Source organism: Alosa sapidissima, chromosome 19, assembly GCF_018492685.1.
Source record: "Alosa sapidissima isolate fAloSap1 chromosome 19, fAloSap1.pri, whole genome shotgun sequence".
In the NCBI taxonomy this organism is placed as follows: domain Eukaryota; kingdom Metazoa; phylum Chordata; class Actinopteri; order Clupeiformes; family Clupeidae; genus Alosa; species Alosa sapidissima.
Window position 1 is genome coordinate 17,235,236 of NC_055975.1, and position 22,423 is coordinate 17,257,658.

General features: G+C 43.0%; 1 protein-coding gene across 3 annotated transcripts in view; it reads right to left on the reverse strand.

Annotated features, from left to right (window-relative positions):
* Positions 1-22,423, reverse strand: part of zgc:174356 (uncharacterized protein LOC100137120 homolog) — a 54,363-nt gene that overhangs the window by 14,074 nt on the left and 17,866 nt on the right. For all 3 annotated transcript variants that reach the window (XM_042071769.1, XM_042071771.1, XM_042071770.1), the window contains exon 6: positions 734-817. In XM_042071769.1, the coding sequence (XP_041927703.1) occupies positions 734-817 (84 nt within the window). The remainder of the gene's footprint in view (positions 1-733; positions 818-22,423) is intronic.

Genomic DNA, 22,423 nt, shown 5'->3' on the forward strand with positions numbered 1-22,423 from the left:
CAGCTGAAGAAACCTTTTTTATTATTGAGAGGCCATGAGGGGCAAAACAATGCACTGGGTACATCAGTGAAATGTCCCTTTAGCAGACCAGGGGAGATCTGCCATTCTGTCTACCAAGTAGAGCGGAATGGGACAGAGGGGTACATGTGGGGGCAATCTCTAAGTGCCTGAGACATGGAAATGTTATTGATCACAGGCAGAGTGGAGAGTACTTCTGAATGTCCATTGGGGAGTGAGAGTAGCAACCATGTACTTGAGGAGGTGACAGAGGGACTTTACCAACGACTTACAAATACACTCTGCATTGTCCGTCTACTACATGGACTTACAAATACACTCTGCATTGTCCGTCTACTACATGGCCTGTCCTGCAATGCAAAGCAACTCTGTGGACAGAAATACTCAATTACACAATTAGTTTAGGAGCGGAGCCAATGTCTACTGTAGTATACTGTACACACCCAGCTGTGCTAATGTTGTGCATTGGACAGCAACAGTACCGTAAAGAGTAAGACCATCTGAGTGCATTCGGTCACGGTCCTGTACTCACTTTTAAAAGGGGTTATTTAAAGAGAAATAGAGAGAAATAATTTAACTGCATTCAGTCACACCGTAAACTCTAACGTTAATATACACATTAAATAAAGTTTTCCTTTAAGTCTCTCTCTCTCTCTCTTTCTCTCTCTGTGTTTATCAGAGGCCAAGATTTTCTCTGGCTGTTGAGAAAACTCACCTTGCTCATCTGGCTCCACAATAGCAGAGGACAGGGACCGGATGACAGCTTGATTGATTCCTGCAGGAGCTCCTAACACTGCCACTAAGCAGACGAGACACACACAGAGAGAGATAGAGAGAGAGAGAGAGAGAGAGAGAGTAAGAAAGAGATTGAGAGAAGGAAAGAGAGTAAGAGAAGAAAATACAGAAAGAATCTTTTCAAGATCTTGAATTCCATAACATGAAAGACTATACATACATAGGGCAGACAAATTGCTATATTCTGCAGCACAGATGACTTTGCTCAGTCAAAACATCTAATGCCTTACTATTTGTCCATCTTCGACTTACACTGGGTTCACAGCTTGTAATTCAAAGCAACTAATAATTTTCAGCAACTAGTAATTCTCAAAAGCATACCCCTAAGAAATAACATGAACACAGTTAGCAGTTTATAGTTCAAATGAGTCACATGAATTTCTATTGAGGTATATTTGTGCTCCATCTTCTCTCACTGTCAAAGGATGTAGGTATGGAAAGTCTGTGGCTGCCAAGCAAAGTAGCATCAGCAGCCATTTCTTGCATATATGTACTGAAATCAGCTGACATTTTGATGCATAATCATTTTTCATCCAATCTATGAGCCTTATGACTGATGAAATGCAGTTTAACAAAAATCAATTTTCTAATTCTCTAAGCTAAGCTTATACAATTACTACCACATAAAAATGTTGATAAATAACAATGCATAATCTAGCACAGAACAAGAGTGATACAAATGATACCATAATCTGGATTTTGTATCCAAGCACAAATGCATCTGATGATCAAATTTGTCTGAGTGAATAGACCTGTAAGTCTTCATGTATGAATTAATTATACATTCAAAAGCATACACAGTGGTTGGTGATTTCATTATCTTATATCCTCACAAGAAATGTTCTTCAACAACAAAAAAACCCTAACAAAACCGAATGCCTGTCTTTCTCTACCTCCTTGCTTGTGCAACTCTGAATATAATGAAAGACACCATTGGCAATCCACACTGAGTCGGTGTGATAAGAATAGCATTTTCCTTCCCCCTCAATACAGCGTTCTCCATCACTGCCATAAATATTCTGAGCTGTATGATCAGAAGCAGACTCTGATTTATACACATCAACCAACCCCCCCAAGCCCCAGTCTTTCTCTCTGAAATTCAAATTCCACATTGGCATGTCATTGACATGACACATGTACATATTGCCAGCAGCACTTCACTTTGAGTGTGTTGCATCTTGACTGTGGTTTGACTGGGGTTAAATTGGGATTTGGGGGCTGAAGGAGCCCTTCGTCTTTCACTGGTGCCAACACGACGGCTAAGAATGCACTCTCCCGTTTCTTTGTTATGTAGAATATCTACTGTAGCTTTGATAAAAGGAAATTAGTTTGTTTGTGTACGGTGTTTCTGTCTTAGGAGACTTTGTATATCCTTGTGGATTTCGATCAAAAGATTTTTTTTTGTCCACCGCTTGTCAGTCAATGAAAAATAGCGTATTTTGAATATTTACTGACAAAGTCCCGCTCATAACTACAATAAACTGAACAAACTAAAGCAGGAAAAGACACCACGTCCTTTCTCTCTTTTGAAGGGCATGTAGAATTTGATGAAAAGGGAACATGTGCTAAGTGATTCATTTCTTCAGTTTAATGGCAATCATTTGCATGTGTTATCATACCTGTATTCTGATCATGAACCTGAAAACACACATACAGTAGAAATTGATTGACATACAGTATATTCTTTATCTGTGATACAAGCCAACACATATAGAGGCATACTGGCACTGCAAATTGGTTGATAGAGAGAAGAATGACTCAATAACCTTTCCATTAGGCAAACATACACACACACACACACACACACAAACACACTGCCATGCATACACACACACACACACAAACAAACACACTGCCATGCATACACACACACACACACAAACACACTGCCATGCATACACACACACCCACATACAGAATTGCTATTGGTGGTGTCCTTTGTCCTTCTTTTCCTCTCTGTTCACTCACACACCCTCAGCACATACACACAGTTTGGGGTGTGCCCGTGCCCGTGTGCCCTTCGGATCCATCGGACTGCAGGTGGTGACTGTGCTGCAGTGCCATGGTGGCCCTCATTACTCCGGGCCATTAGGAGAGAAAGCAGAGGCTTAGCCAGTCGATGCTTTTTCAACTATCGCCCAAGGTCCCTATTGTTTTAAGAGTGCCCAAGTCTCCCGGCTCGATAAGAATAACAATGGCAATTAAGAATATCAATAAAGAGCTGCCCTTCTCTTACTAGTGTCAACCAAACAGCCGTCACCAAATGTCAGCCTTTGCTGTTGCCAATATAATGATTCATATAATGAATTGATGAGCAAATAATGTTTTACCTAAAGCATTTGGAAGACATTTTGTTGTGTCAGGGTTTTTTTTATGTCCAGCACCTACCCGACCCATTATGGAGATCCAATCTGCCCAACCTGGCAAAATATCCATTAAACATCGACCCAAGACCTACCGGACCCACAAATGGCTAATTCCAACGATAGGCTAAGAAAATTGCATCCAGATCAGGGAATAGCCTTGATAATGTTTCCTTATTTTACAAGACAAGACGGTCATGTAACAAATGCAAATCAAACCCCTTTTTGCTGCATGGGGCAAATGTAGGCAGTGCAGTCTAAAACATATTAAATTGGCTATTGTAAAGTTTATGTGCTTAACTAACAAAATATGCAACCATTCCTCTGACTCTCTCCCTCACACACACATGTTGTAGGTTTATGCACAAGCATACACGAGTATCTTTCACATGTCTCACCTCTCATAATGAAAGCTCGATGGTGTTTTAAGCCCCCACCGTCGACTTCAAGGCAGTGCTGCGACCGTCGACTTCAAGGCACCTAACCCTAACCTTAACCCTAACCCTTGCCTAACCCTAGTGCCTTCCATGCAGTGCTGCCTGGAAGACTACGTTGGGGGCTTAAAACACCATAAAACATACAAGGATACAAGGAAGTTTATTGTCACATGCATATAGTTACTGGAAGTAAGAAATGCAGTGAAATTATGTATGGTGTCAGCCTATTTGTGCATTTAGGGGGGGGGGGGGGGGGGCATTAAGTGGCAAGGGCTGCATAAGAAAGGTGGGGGAGGATTGGGATTGGGGGGGGGGGGGCACCAACAAGGAGCACCCAAGAGCAACAGGGGCAAGGAAAAACTCCCTTACTAAGGAAGAAACCTTGGGCAGATCCACGGCTCAAGGAGCTAACCCAACTGCCAGGGGTCTTGGTGTGTGTGGGATGGGATAGTGTGCTGTGTATGTGGGGAGAGGGCAGTGTGCAATATGTGTGTTGGAGAAGCTTCCTCATGAGACAATGTGCTGTGTATGGGGGGGGGGGGGGGGGGGCAGTGTACTGCAAGTATGGTAAAGGGACTTACTATTGCAAGCAGAGTACTGTATGTATGATGTATGTGAGTGATGACAGTGAAGATGTGTGTGTGGGCGGGAGGGGAGTGGAGCAGTGACTGTGTGTGTGTGTGTGTGTGTGTGTGTGTGTGTGTGTAGTGTGTGTGTGGGTAGGTGGGGGCAGTGTGCTGTAAGTATGTAGAGGATGTGTGTTGGAGAAGATCCTGAAGACAATGTGCTGTGTATGTAGGGAGGGGGAGGGGCAGTGTGCAGCAAGTATGTAGAGGAGGCTTACTGTAGCAAGCAGTGTGCTGTATGTATGTGAGGTGATGACAGCGATGATGTAAGTGTGTGTGTTTTTTGTGTGTGTGTTGGGGATGGGGGTGGGGGGTGGGCAGAAAGGCTAGGCAATCAAGGACACGGGTAGATAGATGGAGGAGAAATCAAAAATAATTTAAAAAAAGTTCTATGGAGATGTGCAAAAGTTGGAGAAAGTCAGATATGTGTGTGTGTGTGTGTGTGTGTGTGTGTGTGTGTGTGGGGTTTGACGTGTGATGAAATAAGAAAATAAATTAAAGGTCTGTAGCATAGGGAGAGGGATGTAAAAGTGCTAAAAGTCATGTAGGTGTGTGTGTGTGTGTGTGTGGGGGGGGTCATGAGTGCTGAAGAGTGAATGAGTGCAAAGTCAGTATAGCGTGAGTTCAGGGTTGGGAAATGTTTGAGAGTGCTGAGGAGTGAATGTGTGCAAAGTCAGTATAGTGTGAGTTCAGAGTTCGGATGGCCTGGGGATAAAAACTTCTCCTGAGTCTCTCAGTTCTGGCTTTGTGACTACATAGGCGTCTTCTTGATTTCAGCGGTAGGAATAATCCATTATTAGGATGAGAAGAGTCCTTCAGAATCTTTTGGGCTCTTAGTACTCTTCTGGAATAGATATCTTGTAGAGCAGAGAGTTGAGTTCTTATAGTACGTTCAGCTGAGCACACTACTCTCTGCAGAGTACTACAATCTCTAACTGTGGAGTTCCCAAACCAGGTGATGATGCTACCAGTTAGAACACTCTCAACCGCTGAAGTGTAGAAGGCCTTCATGATGGATGTAGAAACTTTGAATTTCCTTAGCTGACGAAGGAAGTAGAGTCGTTGTCTGGACTTCTTCAGAACATATTGAGTGTTAACAGTCCATGTTAAGTCTTCAGTAATGTGGACACCAAGGTATAAAACTTGTGACTCTCTCTACAGGTTGCCCGCTGATCATTAGTGGGGTGTAACTGTAGTTCTGCTGCTGCCTTCTGTAATCCACTACCATTTCCTTGGTTTTATTGACATTCAGTGTCAAGCTGTTAGATTGACACCACTGTGCCACCTCATCAAACTGATCCAAGTAAAGCTGTTCATTGTTGTTACTTATCAAGCCCAAGATCCCTGTGTCATCTGCAAACTTGATGATGGAGGTATGACTACTGTTGGCTTTGCAGTCATGTGTGTACTGTAGATGTTGTACAGCAGTGGACTCAAAACACAGCCTTGGGGAGCACCAGTGCTGATGGTTAATGTGTCAGATGTCAGACCCCCCACTCTAACCACTTGTGAACGGTTGGTGAGAAAGTCAAATATCCAGTGACACAGGGTGGTGTTCAGTCCTAAGGCCTTCATCTTTTTGACCAAGGTGAGAGGTACTATCGTGTTGAATGCTGAACTAAAGTCAACGAACGGCATCCTCACATAATTCCCATTCCCCTCCTCCAGGTGAGTTAAGGTGGTGTGCATGAGGTTTGAGATGGCATCCTCTGTAGACCTGTTGGCTCTGTAAGCAAATTGGAGGGGGTCGAAGGAGGCAGGGAGGGATGAGCAGATAATGTTTTTCACAAGCTTCTCAAAACACTTCATCACTGTAGACGTCAGGGCTACTGGGCGGTAGTCATTCAGACATGATGGACTTTTGTTTTTCGGTACTGGAACAATAACAGACTGCTTGAGGCAAGTAGGAACTGTCTCTTGAGCCAATGATGTGTTAAAGATATAAATGAACACAGGTCTAACTGAGCAGCGCAGGATTTCAAAACCCTGTTAGAAATTCCATCCGGTCCAGCAGCTTTTCTACAATTAACCCTCCTAAAGGCATTGCTCACATCGACCTCAGAGACACAGAAAGGTGCATCCTCATTTGCTTCACATGCTGCAGCTAGTGCAAGATAGGTGTTTTTCATGTCAAAGCGAGCATAAAAAGCATTAAGTTCATCAGGGAGGGCTTCACTCAAATTCATCATAGGAGGGACAGACTTTTCTTTCAAAGCCAGTGATGGTTCGGAGTCCTTTCCACACTCGTGCTGGATCACCCTCCAAGAAATCAGCTTCAACTCTGTCTCTATAGCGCCGCTTAGCATCTTTAATAGCTCTACGTAAACTATAAAATGCTGCTTTGTAATCCGTCATATCCCCTGAAATAAGCCCAGCATTATAAGTCATGGTGCGTGTCTTTAACGGCGTTCTCACTTCTCTATCCACCCATGGCTTCTGGTTAGGGAAGCTTCGGATATTTACAGTTGGGATGATGGAATCAGTTAGCATATTGATGTAACTCAATGATACTTCCGTAAAAACTCATTGATGTCAGCAGAGTTCGTCTTGAACATCTCCCAGTCAACGTTGCTAAGGGCGTCCTGTAGCCTGGCTTCCGATTGGTCAGTCCAGCACTTGACCTCCTTCGTCACTGGAGGGTCCGTCTGACTTCTCTGTTTGTACATAGGCAGTAGGAAAACAGCGGCATGATCTGATTTTCCGAAAGCTGGTAGAGACTTCGCTTTGTAACTGTTCTTGAACTGTGTGTAGCAGTGATCCAGTGTGTTGTCACCACGTGTAGGGAAGTGAATGAGTTGAATAAATTCAGGCATGGACCGGTCAGATGTACTTGATTGAAATCACCGGCCACAATAAGCGCAGCTTCAGGGTGCGTGTGTTGTTGTCTATTTAACAGTTCTTGCAATTCTGAAACCGCAGCATCTGTGTTGGCTTGTGGAGGAATGTAGACAGCGTTGAATATTACCGAAGTAAACTCACGGGGCAGGTAGAAGGGTCGACAGACGATCGCTAGATGTTCTAGATGAGGCGAGCAGGACTTTGAGAGAACAGTGACATTTCTAGGATCACACCACTTGCTGTTCGTCATGATGCAAACACCGCCACCTTTCGATTTTCCAGATTCCTCAGTCCTGTCAGAGCGAGCAGCAGAGAAAAACTCCGGAGTGATGGAACAGTCCGGTACAAGTTCAGTTAGCCATGTCTCAGTAAAGCATAGAATGTTACAGTCCCTGATGTCTCTTTGAAACTGTATCCTCGCTCTTAGTTCATCCATCTTGTTCACAAGAGACTGGACATTGGCTAGGAGAATGCTAGGCAGTGGATGCCTATGAGCTCTATTCCTCAATCTGTTACGGGCCCCGGCTCGTTTTCCTCGCTGTTTTTTCCTTCTGCGCCGAGATGCGTCTCCATGGTTCCCTGATGCATCTCGGAGAATCTCAGTCGGCCAGGTAGAATCGTCGATTAAAACATCCCGAAACAAAAAAGGCAATTCATTTCCGATGTTTCTGAGTGTAACACCATCATACGTAATCAGTGCAGTGGAAAAGTGCAACAAATTAGGGGTTAATAAAAGGTAAAAGAATAAATATAAGCACAAATTACGCGGAGCAACCAAAAAGGCGTCCGAACGGGGCGGCGCCATGACAACAGCCCACATAATGAAACTTAAAACATTAGAGATATATCTGCTTTTCTTGCTGACCATGCAAAAAGTTTCAGTTGTGTAATCTGATTAAGAGCTATCGACAGGCTACCACTAAGGCAAAACACTCAACCAATGACATACTGATAAGAGGACTGGGCTGAATTTGGTGGCAAAATATTATGTTAGGCTATAATTATAAACACAATTGCTTACAATTAGCCTACAGACAATTGTAAAACCCTGTCAAGTGCAGCGAGATGGCTGGTAGGCTATTAGTTTGGTAATAACAGTGATTGACAGTGAGGACCTGAGACAGAGAGGGAAGAGTGGGTGGAAATCTGACTTTAGCCTAGCCTATCACGCAGCGTTCAGCACACAGATAAATACTCAGAATGATGATATCTAGTGATTTTTATGGGTTAACTTGCATATCAGCATCCTATGCTGTGTCTATTAAAAACAAAAAACAGAAAATAGGAAGTACTGTAGCTCAAATTATTCATGGACCACCCATCAAATTCAGTCTTTTCTTGGTTCCACATAAAGATCCTTTGGGAGTTGTATTTTTTCCAAAAAGTTGTATTTTTTCCAAAATAACCATCCAAAGTAGCCTGGCTAATGCCAAACCTCATCTCATTGAGATGGGGTCTGGGAACTACATGTACATTTTCTCGTGTTTGAAACGTGGTTTACGAATGCCCAGAGCCGTTTATTGGGCACTACGGAAGTCTATCAAATGCGTCTGTACGTAGCTCATAACCGCTTCGGTGTGTCGTCATCGTCTTGCTGTCCCCCCTGCATTCTGTGATTGGTTCCTTCGTTGAGGTGAAAACGAAGTCCATGGAATCCAGGCTGCCTAGCAGCGTGAATAAAATCGCAGGCTACATCCAAAGGTACATTTTGTGAGATTCAATAAAAGCCGTCAGACGTCAGACAGCAATATGTTATTTCTAGAGATGAGAAAGTCCTTCAGCTGCCTGTTTTCTTTTGAAAGTAGTTATTATTTACATATTTTCCTGACTTTTCACCCTGTGCCACAGATACAGCAGGCAACCTGTTCAAACCAACAAAATCATAATATTATCAACCTGCGACAAATATTAGCATTGACCACAAGCCATGCCATTCGCTTTGTATACATAAACACCTTCTGCACAGGCACTATGCATAGTTTGTGGACGCAAATACCCCATCCTGTGGATTTAATTAAACAAAGAGCCAATATTTCCACTCCATATTGAGGATTTTTCCCCATTCTTTGCGCTCCCATGGAGTCAGACAAACAGCAGTGTTTCCGCTGCAATGTATTCATCAGCGGCACAGCGCCGCTCCTGGAATTCAAGCGCCACTGCAAAAAAAGTTGGCTAATTTAAAAAAAAAAAAAAAAACACGCAAGTGAACTTCAGGAACAGCTGCCGTTCGTTCAGGTTTGATGTCAACAAATAATAGTAGGCTAACGTTGAAGGCGCAGTCAGGGATCCACAGGAGATCATGCTTGTTTGTGTTTATGTTTAAGTTTAAATTAAACACGCCAGCGAGATAGCTCGCCCCTACTGTACCTTCAGTAGCCTATTCCCAGATAAATTCCACGCAGTGTTTTCGTTTTTGTTTGTGATACAGGCAATGCTTTCAAGCCCTGTGTTGCTAACATACCTAGGCTGTGAATAGGATACGCAACCATTTACATCTGGAGATAGTTTGTAATTCCTGTAGAGCTCACCAAAATTATAGAAATGATACAAGACACTTATCTCCTATAATCCAAGATAGATTTTCTTCGAGTTTTTGAGCATTTATTTTACCAAATGACATGGAAAACATAATTCATTTCATCCACATATTCTTATGCACCATGCACAACAACGCTACTAAGTTAGCTTAAAACCGTGAGAATCAAGCAAGCCTCACGGGCCGTCACGGCATTAAAGTGACAGGCACTCAATTCGACTTGCACAGCACCAATACAGTGTAATGACATGAAAGAGAAGTCTTATAGTTTATACAGTGCTGTGCAAAAGTTAAGACACCCATGCTGAAATTGACTAATGGGAGGAATAAAAAACATCTTTTGCCTTTTGTCTTAATGCCTTAATTAAAAAAAAAATAGGACATCAATTATTTGTTACCTATTGTTACCTATTTGTTACCTATGTTACCTATTCAGGACTCTATCATGCTTGTATCCAAGCCGTTCCTTTACTAATTAAATTGTCAACTGATTCTATTCTGTCTACTGAGTCTTTCTGGTAGAACTGTTGTTAAAATCTTCATTTAGGTCTATATTTTATTGTTTGTAACTGATCTGATTGAATTTGATGGAGAATGACACTCTTTTCACATCATAAATATGGTGTGCAACCATACCAGAAACAACATTTTTCACATGGTAATATTATATACATATTTAAAAAGTGGATAAATGGAGGTTCAAACAAATTGTGTAATTTGACAAATTCCACATTGACAAGGGAATGGTAGAGCAATGTCTATGCTCAGCTTGCCTTTAAGAGCGCAACTCCTTACATTTGTAAGGCTTTTGTTTTTAAGTCAGCAAGTTCCATGGCCATGTCACATCCATAACGTTTTATAGGAAAAGTTTATGCTACACATACAGTGTTGATGCGACAATGTCCATAGTGTCTGTGCAAAGCTGATTTATATCAATGTAAAGTGTAATGACCAAATTGTGCCCCTTTCTTACTTTTAAAACCTTTAATGGTGCGTTATGGATGTGACGTTATGGATGTTACATTATGTAAATTTATAAGACTGGAGACTTTATTATACCTCAAAACCGATAAAACTTCTGTTCTGGTGGCATGTCAGTTTCAATGCATTTCACCTTAGTGTTTACAATTGACATTTCAAAGATTATTAGGTTGATCAAAACAACAGGGAGGCCTCGCCTAAGCATTAGCAAAACAAACATAATATTAAAATACCTCCAGTGATTAGCCTAGCCATAGCCTATTTTCAAGTGGCCTAATAAAAATCTGAAAATCTGAGCGATTATCTTCCCGTAACTGTCATACTGTTGTTGTACAGTAACTGGATTATCGTGTTAGCTGGTGAAGATGGCTGACTTTGCAGCTGGAGTTAACATAGCAACCTCCTTCTGTTGCAGATCTGTTCAGCCTGCCGTTCATGTCTGCTTAACACAGTTTCATTTTAAATGACGCGATATGCCAGCATATGAAGTGTCAGGTCCTCTGTAGCTAATACCCACAGAGTAACATAAGTAACGGCAGCAATAAACTAGATGTACGGCATAGCGGTACAAAATATGACCGCCTCTCAGTCCTGCATATTCTCTTCGCAAAAATAAATCACGCTTGTCAATTTGTCTCCATCTCCTACTCCTGCAACTCATGTGCGTGTAAATGAGTGTGTGTATATGTGAGTTTGCTTTTGTTTATAAGATTGTGTCTGTGTGTCTGTGTGTGTCTGTGTGTGTGCATGTGCGCATGTGCGTATGCGTGCCTGTGTTTGTGTGTTTATGTGTGTGTGCATGTGTTTGCATGCGCACATGCGTATGCGTGCCTGTGTGTTTATGTGTCTGCATTCATATTATTCGAACCTTTCACGGGGCGGGAATCAAACCCTGGTCGCCAGCGTACGGTGCAGGTGCCCCAGCCAGTTTGTGTGTGTGTGTGTGTGTGTGTGTGTGTGTGTGTGTGTGTGTGTGTGTGTGTGTGTGTGTGTGCACGTGCAATGTACTTTATGTGTGCAAATCATAAATGAGTGGGTATGGGTTAGGTTAATGCGGGCTCTTGAGACTAACATACCATAAATATTTTGTCATCTTGGGTGCAACGGTTCAGGTAGGGCTAGTTATTTAGGGGGGAGTGGCCACCAAGTATCATGTTCCCTGGTGTTTCAGTAACCCGGGAATCACTGATGACGGTTTTGATGAAAAATTGATGACGGTAAAAGAAAAAAATTGATGACAGTAAAAGAAAAAAATTCATTCCTTTTTTATATTTTAAATGACTTGTTGTCCTGATTCTTCCTGTGGATCTTAGTGGGCACTAAGGAAAGCAATACTTTCATTGCTAGTTTTTCATGATTACTATTTCAATTGTTTCATATCAAAATTCACTACTTAATTATGTGTTTCATGTAGTTTGTCGAGGACTGGTTCAGACACGTCACATCCATAACGTGAAACCGTCACATCCATAACGCCAGTTTTTCCTACATAATAAATTACGAAAATGATGCATAGTTTCAAAAACACACTTTTTTGTGTTCATTCAAGTCTCCTTCATGCTACATATATCATAGTTTCGGAAGTTTCCTTCAAAATTCACAGAGTTTGTAGAAAACCTGTAATCTCTCACAAAAGTGTGTCCATTTCATGTCACATCCATAACGCTGATAAAATGGCTTGTATTCTTAGGATGAAATTGATTATATGCAATTTGAGGATTTCTCAGTATTCAGAGGACAGAGGTTACATTAAAATGTATGCAAATTAATTCACTGATACTAATTTTGCCCCCACTTTAAGGCATTTTGTTTACCAATATGAGTCCAATTGTCACATCCATAACGCTGGAACTGCCCTCCTGCAATAGTCATGCTTTGTAAATGCTTGTGTTGATGGTTATGTCATACTTTGTAACTCAATCTGTCCATTTCTTTCACAAAATCCACCAGAAGTCACCATTTAAGGAGTCATTTTTTCACATTTTTCTTTTTTTTTGGGGGGGTGGCTTCCTACGATCAACAGCACCGCTGCTGGAGCATTTTCTAGGGGAAACACTGAACAGGTATTATTGGAATGTCAGATAAACAGAAGTGGCCAGTGCACTGAGGTTGGCTCTCAGGAACACAGGCTTCTTATTGATCAGCTCCATGGATTAGGCTGGGATGGAAGATAATGCATGCACACACAGTAAAAAATGCTGCAACAAACACGCAGTTCACAGCAGACTATCTGTAAAAGCTGTTAAAAACTACACGCTGAGAAGAACCACCAAGAACCTTTAAGAGAGGATGGTGGGTGAAGATGTTAGTGGCGGAATGCGCCAATAGCCATAGAAATGCATGCATGGCCACACACACAAACACACACACACACACACACACACACTGTGTATACTCTGTCAAAACATCCTACAGCTTGTCTGTGATAAGCATGTCTAATTCCAGGGAAGGTATTCCATTGTTATTACAAATGGCAGACAAACAATCTTTGCATCTGTTCCATCTTGAATCTCCACACGAGATAATACCCATCAATCAACTTGGCATCATTGCCAGGAAATGAGCTTTCATGAAGTGTTTGTCAATTGCATGTGCACATGAATGTGTGAAGACTGAAGCATGCAGTGCAGGTTCAATTAAAATGCTAATACATTTATGGCTCATATTCATACATAGAATATTGGAAAAAATATGAAAAAAGGAAATATGACTGTGCATCCAAATAATGCATGGGATGGGTAAAAAGCACATCAAAATAAAAGCAGAACAACTCAACACAAACTGAGCTGTACTAAGCTGTACTGCATTTCGTTGGCTTTGTACTTGTACTCTGCACATTGACAATAAAGTTGAATCTAATCGAATCTAATCTAATCTAATCATTACGTAGTCAGATGAATGTCCTCATAGATTCATCTCTAAATGGTGCGGCAACAATGTTTCAGGGGCCTTCGCCGGCTAAGACCCAGAGCGGGGGGAAAGTGTGGTGCCTTCTGATGGCTGATGTATGGAGGGACTCCGCCGGACCCGTTCTATATAAAGGGTGGGAAGCTCGGCACTTAGACACTCTGAGGGTGCACACGCAGCGCCCAGTTGGATTGCACCATTTCACCTTCCCGTGAACGTTCCCGCCATCAGACCTAAGGAGCAGTGTGAGCCGCAGCAAACCTAAGGAAAGTCAAATGGACCTCCCTCCATCACACACTAATGCGTCTCAGCCAGGCACAGCAGTGGCCACCATCAAACTGGCAGGACCTCTGCAATGTGTTTGTCTTTAATGTGCCAACTTTTCTATGACCATTAAGTTAAGGTAGAGACAGAACATGAGCTTACGCTCAGAAGGGTATATCTATCTGTCCCTTGCCTATGTAGAATCACATGTGCAATAATCTCGATTAAGATCATTGAGAGCCAACTGTACCTCTACTTTACTCTATCTGTATTGACAGTGTAGGTGATTTCCTACCTAACACTTTTGGCAATGTGTGCCTGAGAGAGAGAGAGAGAGAGAGAGAGAGAGAGAGAGAGAGAGAGAGAGAGAGAGAGAGATTTCAGGACCTAGGACAGCTGCATCATGATCACATCTCTCTGAGTTATCAGGAAAGCTAATTTATCTCACCACCGAAGCTCACCCCTGTCAGATTGTCACACAGTGATGAGACATGGGTGTGCAGTGATGGACTGACAGAAGAGTGATGAACTTATCCCAACTTCTTTTCCTGTACACTGAACTTCAGGTTCTCCAGCCGACAACTCCAACAACAACAACCTATAAGCTTGCCTTGATGTATCTACCTGACCTTTCCGATCTGTAATTCTGTCTCCACTTCTGATTCTTCTTTTATGGTTTTGAGTGATGGTGATTTCTCATTTCCTCCTCTTTCATTGGCATCATTGTTCATAATCGTTTACTACTCCAACCATTCTTCATTACTAGCCTCTGGCTAGCCAGGATGCTAACATGTCATGTCATTTAGTGATATGTCTGTCTTCAAAGATCTCAGCCTCGCCTCCTCCCAGTTTGATCTTCAGTTCCTCGCCACAAGCCAAACCGGCCCCATCTGCCTGACTGAAATAGTGATTTTCTCCGGCTGTTTTTCCTCAGCTCTGACATATTAGACACTTGGACTGTTCATCCCCCGAGAAAAGGCCTTGGCTTTCTCACTGTTCAGATTGCAACACACAACTCTAGTCTGGCTCTCTCTGAATGCCTTGTCTGAAATGAAGTCTCCTGAAAAAAAAAATGCTCCTCAAAGGTTGAGGGCATCCACTTCTTTTTGTGAGAGCTGCATCTGCTCCTACCGATTGGACATTATTTTTGGTGATGTCTGCCATCCTGGGACTCCTGCAGACAACCTTCTCAAGCGCTGTGACTACATGTCGGGCGAACAGCATCAATGTTTGTGTCACAGCACCCAGTGCAGGAGAAATCCTCCTTTCCCGAAACATTTTTGAAGTAATACAACCTGTCAGTACGAGTTTCTCTTGTGTAAAGCCTGAGTCACACACTATTCCTAAGACTGTGGCTTACTAAGAAGAAGAAGTCAAGAAGTGGACTGTTTTAATCTTTTTTTTTTTTAAGTTTCAAGGTTGAAGTTCAAGGGAAATACTCTCAGTATAACCTGTGTATCTTTCAGGAAAAATACACATGGCACAACAGATTAAGTACTGTACGCCTAGGGTTGCAAAGGGGCGGAAAATTTCCGGTAAATTTCTGGAAACTTACCATGGGAAGTTAAGCTGGGGAATTTTGGAAATATTCCAAATTGGAAACTTTCATGGAATTAAAGGAAATTATGGGAATTAATGGGAATTTACAGAAATGAACATGGAATTTTGGGTAATTCATACAAACCGTTTCATATACAAACATTAACATTTTGTTTCGTAATAAGCAATATGATTTGTATGTTCGGATTTTTGCTTAGCTTAGCATACAAAGCTAGCTAGCATGCTAACGGGGATCCCATCCTCTGCCTATGGTTTACTAGTGTGCTAAACTAGCAACACTGAACTGCCCAAGATACACTACACCACTCAACAACAAAATCCGATTGGTTGGAACATTTTTTCCCCATGCATATGAACGCACCATAGGTTTCCTTTATGTCTAGCAGCCTATGCCGATTGCTGTGTGCATGTGATTGACATATGTGCAGGGTAGAAATTTGACTGAAATTGCATTAAATCAGGTTGTTTTAACTAATATTAGGCTGCAAGATGGGGTTTTGTCCACTACATTTAAGTTCCCTGTTATAGACTAACTTGCCATATTAAAAAATTCCCAGTTTATTCCCATTAATTCCCGTTTATTCCTGTTAATTCCCATATATTCCCGTTAATTCCCATGGAAAGTTTCCAACTTTGAAAATTCCCGGGATTTTGCAACCCTATGTACGCCTAGTCAGTGCCTGGGTAGAACCAGTTGTATTATCACACACAACCCTCAACATCCATCCATGCAAAAAAGTGTATTCAAATTATAAATAATTATTGTGAGTTGTTAGTGTCGCATGTGATAACACAACAGGTTCCACCCAGGCCCTGGCTACTTAATCTGTCATACCTCTTACACATGCTATGCTCAGGACTATTTGTTGCATAGATGGCTACGAATGACACTCCATCTTACCTGCCCTGCTGCACAAAATGGTTTTGACCAAGAAAAGGGCTCAATCAATTGCAAAAGAGATCAGCTGTGAAACACCTATACCACACTAATACCCATTGGTGAAGTCTTACGTCTGACTAGCTGTTGGTGTTATATATATTATGCCAAGATAATTACCCCCCTTAGGGACTGACTGGTGGTGTTTGGTGTGGACTGTGCGGTGGGTGTAGCAGCTATTTAGCTTCCTAGAAAGAGTAATATACTTCCCTCCCAGAGATTACTTTTATGATTTGTGGACAGCAACTTTGTAACAACACAATGCAAATACACACCATGAGCACAGTCAAAGAGGATAGTGAAAGCACAGACGAGAAGGAAAGTGAGGTTGCGTTCATGGCAGAGCAAACTCAAGTAATTTGCATGAACATATTTCTAAATACACGTGAGCGCAATCCGATCCTTCTGTCAAAACATGTTACAGCAGCATTGCAGTAGTGGACATTAAAGAATGCAATACATTGACTCACCAGTTCTGCACAGGAGTGTGTTAATACTGAAACTCACATTTTTAAAACCTATACATTTTAAATGGTCATTGCACACCTTAAGACAGAGAACAAGGCAGCCAATCTGTGATTTCTGGCAGAGAACCCAGTTTCTGCCAGTTTTTCTTTTTTGAAAGTTCTGAGCCAAGCTGAGCCAGGTGTGAGTGTGTGACAGAGTGATGAGATGCACATTTTCTCCACAGCAGACAGGTGATTGGAGGTGATTATGGCTTTGTGCTCCAGCCTAACACCTGCCCTGATTGCAAAGGGTCTCTTTTTGGAGTGACACAAAGCTAAGCTGATGATTCTAATGAGTATCTACCGTTAGGACATATTTTTTGATGCCATATTGTTACCTCTATATCAATTTTCTGGTTTCATCAATGTCCACATTTTCTGCTTTGATGTCCATAACCCTGTTTTCATTTTCTGCTGCCCGACGTAAGTATGTTAGCATTGTTCATCCTGACTATGCAACAGCGACATTTGTGGTAAATTATAATCTAAAAATGGTTCAGCTGAAAGAGTTTTGTCAGAGAGCCATCAGGAATAGTTTAGATGATTAGTCATACTTTCAGTTGAAATACTGCTCTGAAATTACAGTTGAAAATTACACTGAATCCTTTCAGTGTTGGAGCAGTGGCAATATCTCAAAAGTAGGAGAGGGCTATTCAACTATTGGCTTGCGGGTTGAATGCGATTCGTTGGATTTTACCTTTGGCCTGCCTTCGAATTTAGCTTCTATGACTGAGATCAAATCAATAAAATAAAATGACAGCAGTGATTGGCTGCAAAAAATAAATAATGTCACGCGTCTTGCGCCTCTCAAACTGGGCTATCAGGTAACCTACAGAGGAATTGAAATTATGAAATATGACCAAGGCATTAAAAAGCTGCTTTTTTGTCAGGATACTTTTTCACTGATTTATTTTAAAAAAATTCGAGCTATGAGTGTGAATGTTATATATTCCATCCCACAAATTATGTTTTACTGGTTTATTTGAAAAATAATCTATATAGATTTGCTCTATAAAGACCTTATGTCTGTTTGGGATTGTTTTGTGAGCCTGGGGTTGTTTTGAGAGCCTATTGATGTAGCCTATCTCAGAATAAAGGAATACTTCATATTACTCTAAACCACCGTCTGTAAATCAACTGTATACTACTGTCTACATTGCACTATATTTCTTGACCTGTCTCTGTATGTTTCATCACCTTTCTATACTTTGCCTCACATTGCAACACAGCTCAGATCTTTGGTTGCTATGGGCCAGTCATTCTAAATGGATGGTTGCTATGGCCAAAGGCCAGTTCTATCTCTGCCGTTGAATATCGTAGAATTCTGATTAACCTTATCTTATTTAAAACATTTTATTTAAATTACATTCTATTTTACTTAGCCCACTTCCATACAGTGGGTCCCATTAAGAAGTGGCCACTTCATTCACGCTTACCGTGATTCACACAGCAGCATTATTAAATTAATCTGTCACCATACGCCTATGCCTACGTTTGCAAAGAAAACATTTTAATTTGATTCACATAAAACTTTAGATTTCATGTACATGTTGACAATGAGTAGGTGGTTCTTGGTGGTGTTATTGCATCCCTTAGTTATGCCTACAATGCAAGTTCCCTCGCGATTGGAAGCTCCTGTAGACAATTACATTACATTACATTACATTACATTTGGCTGACGCTTTTTAACCAAAGCGACTAACAACATGGTAAACAGTAAGTTTTAGAACAATTCTCACAATTTTAGGACAGTTTAAAAAAACATTAGAGTACAGTAAGAATAAGTGCGTCGGTGAGTGCTGTTTTTAACAGTTACTTGTCAGTTTAAAACGGCTGGTGAGTGCTAGGATCAGTAAGACTTGTTGTAAGTGTTGCTATGAGAGTAGATGTTCTCTAAAGAGCTGGGTCTTCAGGAGTTTTTTGAAAGTGGAAAAGGATGTCCCTGCCCTTGTAGGAACTGGCAGTGTGTTCCACCAACGAGGAACAACAGATGAGAAAAGTTTGGATTGGCTTGAGCGTACCGGTGGTAGAGCTAGACGTCGTTCGTCAGAGGAGCGCAGCGGTCTGGAGGTAGTGTAAGTCTGTATGAGGGCATTCAAGTAGGTGGGAGCAGAACCGGAGACTACTTTGTAGGCAAGTGTTAGAGACTTGAATTTGATGCGGGCCGCCATAGGTAGCCAGTGTAGCTGGATGAGCAGCGGGGTAACATGTGCCCTTTTGGGTTGGTTGTAGACCAGGCGCGCCGCCGCGTTCTGGATCATCTGAAGTGGTTTCACTGCGCAGGCTGGGAGACCTGTCAGGAGGGCATTGCAGTAGTCGAGTCGTGAGATGACTATTGCCTGAACCAGAAGTTGGGTAGCATCTTGAGTCAAGTAAGTCCTGATTTTCCGTATGTTGTAGAGTGCAAAGCGGCATGACCGGGCGACTGAGGCAACATGATCTGAGAAGTTTAGTTGGTTGTCAAGAACAACTCCTAGATTTCTTGCAGTCCTGGTCGGTGAAACAGACAGGGAGTCAAATTTGATGTTGATGTCGTGGTGTATGGTAGGTTTAGCTGGGATGACCAGCAGTTCAGTCTTTGAGAGGTTCAGCTGGAGGTGGTGTGCCTTCATCCATGTAGCTATGTCTGAAAGGCAATCCGAGATCCGTGCTGAAACCAGGGGGTCGTCAGGTGGAAAGGACAGATAGAGCTGTGTGTCGTCTGCATAGCAGTGGTATGAGAAGCCGTGCGAACGGATAATCTGTCCCAAGGTGGTGGTGTAGATAGCAAAGAGGAGGGGGCCCAGCACTGAGCCCTGGGGGACCCCTGTGGTGAGATGGTGAGGTGCGGATAGCTGACCAAGCCATGATACGTTAAACGAGCGTCCTGTGAGGTAGGATTCAAACCAGGAGAGAGCAGAACCGGAGATTCCCATGTCAGCGAGTATAGAGAGAAGGATACGGTGATTAACCGTGTCAAAGGCAGCCGATAAGTCAAGCAGAATGAGTACTGATGACCGAGCGGTCGCCCTGGCTTCTTTTAAGGCTTCTGTTACAGACAGCAGAGCCGTTTCGGTAGAGTGGCCGCTTTTGAACCCAGACTGATTTGGATCCAGAAGGTTGTTCTGTGAAAGGAAGTCAGAGACCTGTTTGGAGACTGCTCGTTCAATGCCTTTGGATAGGAAAGGCAGTAGTGAGACAGGGCGGTAGTTCTCGACTTGAGCAGGGTTGAGAGAAGCTTTCTTAAGTAACGGTGTTACCCGGGCCATTTTGAACGCTGTTGGAAATGTGCCGGAGGTTAGCGAGGCATTGATCACATGTGTGATAGCTGGAGCGATGGTCGGGCTGATGGACTGAAGTAGGCTCGTAGGTATAGGGTCCAGCGAGCATGTGGTAGGACGGCTGCATGTCAGGAGTCTGGACACTTCACTCTCGGAGAGAGGCGTGAATGCTGAAAAAGATGTTCCAGCAGTCCCTAGAGGTTGTAGGAGTGCGGTATCTGAGTCAGATGCGTTCAGTGGGCATGTAGAGAATTGACTGCTGATTGCCGCCACTTTGTTTGTAAAAAATGAGGCGAGGGTATCTGCAGTAAGGCTGGATGGAGGAGGAGGCAGCTGAGGGTTGAGTAGCGATTTGAAGGTTGAGAAAAGTTTTCGAGTGTCTGTAGCGCTGTTGATTTTGTCATTGTAGAAAGCAGTCTTAGCAGCAGTGATGCTGGCTGAGAAGGAGGTCAGGAGTGTCTGGTAGTTTTTGAGGTCGTCAGCTAGTTTGGATTTGTGCCATTTCCTCTCCGCGGCTCTGAGTTTGGTGCGCTGCGATCAGAGGGTATCATTTAGCCATGGATGAGAATGTTTGGATCGAGCTGCCCTTGTGGTAAGAGGGCACAGCTCGTCTAGACACGAGGTCAGTGTGGAGCAGAGCGAGTCAGTGGCTTCATTAACCTCCAGAGAGGAGAAGGTGTTGAGTGGAGGTAGACCGGAGGCAACCACAGAGGAGAAGTGCGTTGGAGACAGGTTCCGGATGTTGCGGCGGAACGTGACCATCGGCTGAGGAGCCGGAGGCTGTTCTGACAGGCTGACGTTGAACTGGATGAAGAAGTGGTCAGAAAGATGGAGAGGCGTCACCATGAGGGTGTCTGTGCTGCAGTTCCGAGTGAAGATCAAGTCAAGCTCTTTGCCAGCTTTGTGAGTCGGTGGGCTTTGAACCAGTTCGAGGTCAAAGGAGTGGACCAGGGCCAAAAAGTCCGCTGAGCCTGGGGCATCTAAGTGGATGTTCATATCACCGAGAACAAGAAGCGGACAGTCATGCTCAGGGATGGAGGATAGCAGAGTGTCAAGTTCGTCAATAAAGTCGCCTAGTTGGCCTGGAGGGCGGTAGATGACCAGCACGTAGAGTTTTGCTGGGGCGATCACTGTGATGGCATGGAATTCGAATGAGACATATTTGTTTGAAGGCAGTAGCGGGGTGAATTTCCATTTGTTGGAGATCAGCAGGCCCGTCCCGCCCCCTCGTCCAGATAGGCGAGGGGTGTGGGATAGTGTAAGGTTAGTGGAGAGTGCAGCCGGGGTGGCAGTGTTCTCTGGTTTGATCCAAGTCTCAGTGAGAGCAAGGAGTTCCAATGAAAGGTGGTTGGCATAGCCAGCTATGAAGTCGGTTTTGTTGACTGCGGATTGACAGTTCCACAAGCCCATGGAGAAGGAGGTTTCTGTCGGTGAGGACCGTTTAAGTTCCTGGAGGTTAAGGGGATTTCTGCCCCTTTTGATATTTCTGCCCCTTTTGGCATGATGCCGTTTTCTGCAATGGCCGGTGATAACAGATATGGTGGAACGGCACATTTTGCCTTTGTCGGTGCCTGTGCTCGGTGAACTTGCACAGGTAAACTTGCTTGTCTTGACCGTGTCCGTCTTAACCGCGGCTGGCTGAAACGAGGGCTGCCGCTTATGCTGCCGCTTCAGCAGCAGCCACTATTTTTATTCTGCTAGGAATTGCATGCAGCTGTCCTCCTGTCTCACTAATGATGCATCAGCGTAGACTGCCCTCTGACGTTCGCACAGCTTAGATTGTTCAAAAGGGTGTTAATTACTGTCAACTGAAAGTCCGCTCGCTCACACCGACCGAAACTCACAGTTTCAAGTAGCCTCCTCCCTCAGCTGTTCCCAAACGCCCAGAGTCCAATTCTAACAATTGGAGAGGATTTGGCCAGTAGTAGCCTATGTGTTCTTGCTTTCTCTCTCCCAACTCACTGCAGTTGTTGTCTGATTACCTGAGAGGTGCTCCGACAATAGTAGACGCATTTCAAAACATCGCGTTAGGAGTCCTTGCCACTTCTTTTAAGCTGTCACAGACGTAGGTGCTACTTTTAGATCTACAGTAAAGTGCTTCGTGAATTACTGTTAGTAAAAAAAATAGCAGACCTAAAGTTACACGTGACGAAGTTACGAGTGCAAGCATCTCATATCAAATGACCATGGCATTACGCTAAACAACATAAATCCCAATTAGCAACATACATCTCCTCCCTATAGCTAGCCACACAAGAAATTAATGATACTAAATGTCTGCTTAGCATGCTTCTCCGCTTAGCATTCTAATAACAGAAGGGGCACATTTATGTTGACCACTACAACATGACTCATTATGTCTGTAACGTTAACTGTATAAAACACTTGCTTTCAT